This window comes from Hyperolius riggenbachi, chromosome 4 (assembly GCF_040937935.1).
Source record: "Hyperolius riggenbachi isolate aHypRig1 chromosome 4, aHypRig1.pri, whole genome shotgun sequence".
Lineage (NCBI taxonomy): Eukaryota > Metazoa > Chordata > Amphibia > Anura > Hyperoliidae > Hyperolius > Hyperolius riggenbachi.
This window is the reverse complement of record NC_090649.1, coordinates 405,158,077-405,166,290: the sequence shown is the minus strand read 5'-3', so window position 1 is coordinate 405,166,290 and position 8,214 is coordinate 405,158,077. Positions and strand designations below refer to the sequence as shown.

The 8,214-nt window shown below is 41.6% G+C and overlaps 1 protein-coding gene across 1 annotated transcript in view; it reads left to right on the top strand.

The window, feature by feature from the left end:
* The first annotated feature begins 6,289 nt into the window (after positions 1-6,289).
* Positions 6,290-8,214, top strand: part of PLEK (pleckstrin) — a 47,865-nt gene continuing 45,940 nt past the window's right edge. Inside the window, exon 1 of the mRNA XM_068279597.1 lies at positions 6,290-6,356. Within this exon, the coding sequence (XP_068135698.1) occupies positions 6,309-6,356 (48 nt within the window). The 5' untranslated portion in view covers positions 6,290-6,308. The remainder of the gene's footprint in view (positions 6,357-8,214) is intronic.

Below are 8,214 nucleotides of genomic sequence, written 5' to 3'. Positions count from 1 at the left end.
AGTGAGGACCCTGCCCAAAGGCTTACAATCTAGAGGGAGAGGTAGGGACACGAGAGGTAGGGGACCAGAGTTCGGCTGTGGGTTTAGAGCAATTGTGAGGGGTGGTAGGCAAGAGTGAAAAGGTGAGTTTTGAGGGCCTTCTTGAAGGTGTTGAAGGAGGGGGCTGCCCTAATGGGTGGAGGTAGGGAGTTCCATAGTGTCGGAGCGGCTCTTGAGAAGTCTTGGAGGCGTGCATGGGACTGGGTGATGCGGGGGACGGTCAGGCGAAGTTCATTGGAGGAGCGGAGTGAGCGGCTTGGTGTGTATCTCTGAGTAAGATCAGAAATGTAGGTTGGACAGGTTTTGTGGATGGATTTGTAGGTCAGACACAATATCTTGAATCTGATTCTGGACTGGATAGGAAGCCAGTGGAGGGATTCACGGAGGGGAGCCGCCCTGGTGGAGCGATGGGAGGAGTGGATAATTCTGGCAGCCGCATTCATGATGGACTGCAGTGGGGCTATTCGGGTCTTAGGGAGTCCAGACAGAAGGGCATTGCAGTAGTCGAGGCGGGAAATTATGAGGGCATGGATGAGGAGTTTGGTGGTGGCAGGGGTCAGGAAAGGGCGAATCTTACAGATGTTACGAAGGTGGAAGTTGCAGGACTTTGTGAGGTTTTGGATGTGGGGAGTGAAGAAGAGTGCGGAGTCCAGGGTGACACCCAGACAGCGGGCTTGAGAGGTAGGGTGAATAGTAGTGTGGTTAACAGTGACCTGCACATCTGGGAGGTCCAGGGATGACCGGGGTGGGAAGATCATAAATTCCGTTTTGTCTAGATTTAGTTTTAGGAACCTAGCGGACATCCAGGAGGAGATGGCAGATAGGCAGGAGGAGACCTTGTCCATGGTAGTGGTGGATATGTCAGGGGTGTCAGGGGTGTGGAGATAGATTTGGGTGTCATCTGCATACAGATGATAGTTAAAACCCATGGAGGAGATAACCTTGCCAATGGAGGATGTGTATAGGGAGAACAGTAGGGGGCCAAGGACCGAGCCTTGGGGGACTCCCACTGAGAGGTGGTTGGGGGTGGACGAGGACTCCTTGAAGGAGGTCGTGAAGGAGCGGTTGGAGAGGTAGGATGAAAGCCAGGTCAGGGCGAGATCGTGAATGCCCATGGATTGGAGGGACTGGAGGAGTAGGGGATGATCTACTGTATCAAAAGCTGCTGAAAGGTCAAGGAGGAGGAGAATGGTGTATTTACCTTCAGCTTTAGCTAAGGCAAGGTCATTGACCACTTTGGTGAGAGCCGTTTCGGTTGAGCGGGCAGGCCGAAATCCAGATTGCAGTGGGTCTAGTAGTATTTGCACCTCACTGAAGCTGACTGATATCATTGTCGTTTGCAGGACAAATTATCAGATGTATTACTAGGAAAGTGATTAGTGAACAAATAGAATCGATAAAGTTTTCTGTCATTGCAAAGTAAAAACTTTGTTTGCACATGCCATCAGAACGAGCTGCTCACTGACTGATGAACGCCTACTTTCCTGGCAGCTTTCCTGAATGGATTCTGGGTCACATGACTGTCTTTTTTTTTAAAGGGAATTTCTTTGGAACTACTGCATCAGAACTGAAAAATGTGTGAGTAATGGTCTAGTCTTATATTTACCCTTCCTAACAATGAAGAAAAGAGAACCAGACCTTTAATAATGCAATAGTAAAGGCTTATTTTATCTCTGACCAGGCATGGTTGTTTCTTCTAATGGTGGTCATAAGCAGGTTAACCTTTCCATCAGATTTGATAACTTTGCTTGAATCTGCCAGTGATCTGTTGACACCAACATAATGAGTCAAGTTGAATCCAATTCCAGAAGGTTGGTCAATCTAAAATGTAAAAAGATGTTACAGTAAATTTTTATTTTTATTTTTTATTACTTCCTGTTGCCAAGAAAAGAAAAAGAAACATGATCATTTTTAGTTCCTCTTGAACTAGAGTTACTCAGTAATGTTTAAGTTGACCTACAGGCACCGGGGACACCAGGATCCTCCCTGGCATTATTATTTTCAGATTTAGGGTCTGAAAAGCTGCGCAAATTTTACACAAATTGTTGGGTACACACGATGTAATTTAGAAGACAAACCCAGAGAACAACAATTAGTTAACATAACCCCCTCAAAAAATAATTAGGAAGTGTGTACTTACAAAATATACAGTGGCTTGCAAAAGTAATCGGCCACCTTGAAGTTTTCCACATTTTGTCACATAACTGCCACAAACATGAATCAATTTTATTGGAATTCCATGCGAAAGACCTATACAAAGTGGTGTACATGTGAGAAGTGAAACGAAAATCATACATGATTCCAAACATTTTTTTACAAATAAATAACTGCAAAGTGGAGTGTGCGTAATTATTCAGCCCCATTTGGTCTGAGTGCAGTCAGTTGCCCATAGACATTGCCTGATGAGTGCTAATGACTAAATACAGTGCACCTGTGTGTAATCTAATGTCAGTACAAATACAGCTGCTCTGTAAGAGCCTCAGAGGTTGTCTAAGAGAACATTGGGAGCAATAACACCATGAAGTCCAAAGAACACACCAGACAGGTCAGGGATAACGTTATTGAGAAATTTAAAGCAGGTTTACGCTACAAAAAGATTTCCCTAAAGACATCCCACAGAGCACTGTTCAAGCGATCATTCAGAAATAGAAGGAGTATGGCATAACAGTAAACCTACCAAGACAAGGCCATCCACCTAAACTCACAGGCCGAACAAGAAGAGCACTGATCAGAAATGCAGTCAAAAGGCCCATGGTGACTCTGAATGAACTGCAGAGATCTACAGCTCAGGTGGGGGAATCTGTCCTAAGGACAACTATTAGTCGGCCACTGCAAAAAGTTGGCCTTTATGGAAGAGTGGCAAGAAGAAAGCCACTGTTAACAGAAAAGCATAAGAAGTCCCGTTTACTGTTTGCCAAAAGCCATGTGGGGGACACAGCAAACATGTGGAAGAAGGTACTCTGGTCAGATGAGACCAAAACTGAACTTTTTGGCCAAAATGCAAAACGCTAAGTGTGGCGGAAAACTAACACTACACATCACTCTGAACACACCATCCCCACTGTCAAATGTGGTGGTGGCAGCATCATGCTCTGGGGGTGCTTCGCTTCAGCATGGACAGGGAAGCTGGTCAGAGTTGATGGGAAGATGGATGGAGCCAAATACAGGGCAATCTTGGAAGAACACCTCTTGGAGTCTGCAAAAGACTTGAGACTGGGGCGGAGGTTCACCTTACAGCAGGACAACGACCCTAAACATAAAGCCAGGGCAACAATGGAAAGGTTTAAAACAAAACATATCCATGTGTTAGAATGGCCCAGTCAAAGTCCAGATCTAAAGCCAATCGAAAATCTGTGGCAAGATCTGAAAACTGCTGTTTACAAACGCTGTCCATCTAATCTGACTGAGCTGGAGCTGTTTTGCTTTAAAGGGGGGCTTTAAAGATGTGCGGCGACCCGATGGGGAGCTCTGGGGGTCTCCTTATTAAAGAAGACCCCCAGATGCTGCGGCGACGATGTGCGCTAGCTGGTTTAGACCTGCTCTTTTGCAGGTCTAAGCTAACGCTCATGTCTGCCGGGAAGCGGTGCTTCCCGGAGGCATGAAAAGGGCAATAGGATAGCATGTAAAGAACTCGTTTGGGCGATTACATCGCCCAAGTGAGTTCTTTTCTGCCTGGGGGGGTCTTAAATTGAATAGGATTAGGTGATGCCCCCATCGCCTAAATTAAGAACTCGCCAGTGCTAATCAGCAATAGGATATGTCCCTTTGTATTCAAACAATTGCACATAACGACAACGCGTTTCACGGCTTATAGCCTCTTCCTCAGGTCAAGACAAGTGCCTTTAAAAATAAAGTGCAATATATATATGAAATAGTTTTAGCATGTACAGTATGTTAGGTTATTTATTACTATGATTATTTACTCCTATATTATATTACTATTTATTTTACTGGACTCTTTTTAGGATTCTAGTAGGATTTTATTAAACTATAAGTGGTGTATCTGTAAAGACATGAATGTATATAACGTATTGGAATATTGAACAAATATAGACCTTATATATTATACATATATATTATACATATATATTATACATATATATATATATATATATATATATATATATATATATATATATATATATATATATATATATATATATATATATATATATATATATACATATAAATATGTATATATAAATATGTATATATATATATATATATATATACATATAAATATGTATATATAAATATGTATATATATATATATATATATATATATATATATATATATATATATATATATATACACACGCGCACACATATATACATATATATATATATATATATATATATATATATATACATATATACATATATGCATATATACAATGGTGACCATGAGATCTGAGCCTTACACTTTATTTTTAAAGGCACCTGAGGAATCGGCTATAGGCCATGAAACGCATTGTTATTAAAGTGCAATTTTTTTAAAGAAAACGTCTGAAATCATACTCCATAAAACATTGGGAAAGTAAGCTCCTACTTATCTTCCTGTTTATATGTATACAGTGGCAAGAAGGGGATGGGGAACAGTTTGTTAGTGATAACCACGATTCAAAATATCTATAGATGTGATTATTATGAGCACAGGACCAGTAGAATGCTAATACTGCAGCTGAGGGAGGGCCACTCAGGGCCCCTCTAGCCCAAGGACCCTGATGCGGTCGCAACCTCTGCACCCTCTAACAGCTTAGCAGGGGCATTGCTAGGATCTTAGGAGATCAGGGGCACTTTTTTGTCACTCCAGACGGAAAATGGGTGTGGCCATGCTCCAAAATTTGGGTGTGGTCATGGGTGGGGCCACATTTACATGCACTTCTAAGCGGTCTAAGTAGGCCTGACCAGCAAAATGTTGGATGAAGCCCCCTCGGCATTAATAAAAAAAAAAAAAAATGCAGCATATCTCATAAATAGGCAGTGTCACTTAAACATAACTAGGCAGAATTACCTGGATTTTGTGCTGGCTAGTCTGGCTTTTTTCTGTGCAGGCTGGCCTGCTGCCAGGTTGTCTGGCAAGTCCCCCCATAGCATTCTCTGACCTTCTAGTGTATTCCCTCCCATGCTCCCACTGGCCTCCCATTGAGGCACCACAACTCCCAGCATGCCCCATAGAACAACCACAGCTCCCTGCATGCTCACATGAAGGCATCACATTACCCAGCATGGCACCACAGCACCCAGTATGCCCACATAGAGGCATCACAGCATCTAGCATACCCCCGATTGATGCACCACAGCTCCCAGCATGCCCGCCATTGAGGCACCACAGCTGACTCTGCCTAAGGGGCATCCGGGGCACCCCAGAATAGATCCGGGGCACGTGCCACTGATCTTTGGGGCTAGCAATGCCCTTGCAGCTTAGTAACTTAAAGAGACACTGAAGCGAAAAAAAATATATGATATAATGAATTGGTTGTGTACTATGAATAATTACTAGAAGATTAGCAGCAAAGAAAATATTATCATACTTTTATTTTCAGGTATATAGTGTTTTTTCTAACATTGCATCATTCTCTAATATGTGCAGATTACACAACACTCAGCATTCAAAATGATTCTTTCAGAGCAGTCTGTGAACTAATGACCTCTCCTCTGGCAGAGAAAAAGAAAACAGCTGAGATAATAAAAGTCAGATAACAGCCCTCTCCACGACTTTGAAAGTGCAGAGCTTAATGGCTTTTTTGCATAGAGATAACAACTGGAGTTTCTTAACTCTTCCTGTACTGGAAACAATTAGACTGATGTATCTGATCTTAATGTTTTATTTCTTAGCTGTACTACACATACAAATCATATCATAATTTTTTTTCCGCTTCAGTGTCTCTTTAAGTGCCCCCCAAAAAGCTTTCTTGTATGAAGTGGGGCTACTGCAGATACAAATTCTGCACTTTATGGGTTATTTATTTGAACATCTTACACACAGAATACAACAAGCTTTGTCACTCAGCTATTTGTTCCTGGTGTGACGCTATTTAGCTTTGTTGTGTACCTTCTATATCATTTAGAAAATGCTACTAACTCTACTTTTTAAGGGCTGACCTATAACAGTTACAGTGTTTCCTCTATGCAACCTCAAAATGAGGAAGCTCCCAGCAGTGACTCTGATTGGCCACTTGCTTCCCTTGTGCAAGCTGCACGGAAACATTTAATGACCAACACTTTATCTGTCACAAGTAAAGAACTCTCTTCAAGGAAGGAGGAAGATGGAGAGGCAGCCGGAGAAAATACGAGAGGGTTATCTGGTTAAAAAGGTAAGACGGGCCATACTTCTATTGGATTAAATAAACAGGTACAGAAAAGACTGAGGCAGATAATTATGCCATAACACCCCATCACTCAGTGAGCAATCATCTTCACCTTGTCTACATACATGTGTATTTATCTGTCTGTGTAAGATTAGACTATGTACATACTTCACATTTGTGAAACATTACATTTTCTGATCAAAAATGATTGTTTTTGGTGACAATTTGGCAACAACTGCTGTATTGCCAAACATCTTATTCTATTGTGTGGAGGGGGGAGGGGCAGAAGGGATGCCACCTGCAAGAACTATTACCTTTCTGTAGGAAAATAGGGGTGGGTTACAACTGAGCCAACACAACGGATCAGTAACAACCTTAGCAATAATTCTGAGGACACCTGAAGACTAGTAACAAGCACACATTTCAAAAAGTCGTATCTCGCATTGAAATTCACAATTGCGGTGCAAAACTGTAAAGCGAAATTTAGGGCAAAATCGTAATCCTATTTTATCTGTATTGTAGTCAGAAACCATAACTTCGCATTTTTCGCGTAATTTTCACATAACTTCATGCCGACTTTAGCGTTAAATAGCAAAGCCCTCATACATTGTCAGCAAAGTTAAGGATAATAGTGGGTACATGTCACAAAAAATAACTTTTCAAAAAGACCTTGTAGTTTTTGAGAAAAGCGATTTTAAAAATGCAAAGGATTAATGGTTTTTAAACTGTTTAAAAAACATTTTTCCTTTGCATTTTAAAAATCGAATTTTTAAAAAAACTACAAGGTCTTTTTGAAAAAATGTTTTGACTTGTACCCAATGGATTTCGCTTGGATTACACGAAATCAATTAAATGTACAAATTGTAATTACGCATGGGCGTAATTGCGAAAATGTATGCAAAATTTTCCGACTGCTTTTTAATCATACTGAATATGACCAATAAAGAAGCTATAATTAATTTGCTGGTTCCTGTCCGACTTCGATTCTGAATGCAAAATTTTGAGTAATCAATAATCTGCTACTAATAATCACTACTGAAGACACTGTAGATTTTCATCTCAGCTAATTGAAAATAATTGTTTCAGACCAGAAACCTATATTGCGTACATAGCTTTAAACACACGAAAACCACCAATCAGAATCCTTGTTTCATTCAACAGTAGAGATGTCGCGAACCTCCGATTTTCGGTTCGCAAACTTCCGCGGAAGGTTCGATTCGCGTAAAAGTTCGCGAACCACAATAGACTTCAGTGGGGAGGCGAACTTTGAAAACTAGAAACACTTATACTGGCCAGAAAAGTGATGGAAAACATGTTTCAAGGGGTCTAACACCTGGACCCCCAGGTGGCGGAGTGGGATAGACACCAAAAGTCCTGGGGAAAAATCTGGATTTGACGTAAAGCAGCGTTTTAAGGGCAGAAATCACATTGAATGCTAAATTGCAGGCCTAAAGTGCTTTCAAACATCTTGCATGTGTATACATCAATCAGGGAGTGTAATTAGAGTACTGCTTCACACTGACACACCAAACTCACTGTGTAACACACCACAAACAGCTGTTTGCGTAGTGACGGCAGTGCTGGACTGGTGCGCAACATGGCCAGAGTGCAGGCCGTGGCGGTTTTCCAGCCCATATGGTCCCCGGGCTGTGGAAGCTCAATGATAGAACAACACTGACTGTCCAGCTGATCAAATTTGCTCTGTCCACAATAAAGCAATGACCTTATTATCTTCTTGTATGTAGGTAGGCATAGGTAGGAGTCCCAGTATAGGTAGTTAGGCATAGATAGGTGTTCCAGTATAGGTAGGTAGGCATAGGTAGGTGTCCCAGTATAAGTAGATAGGCATAGGTAGGTGCCTCAG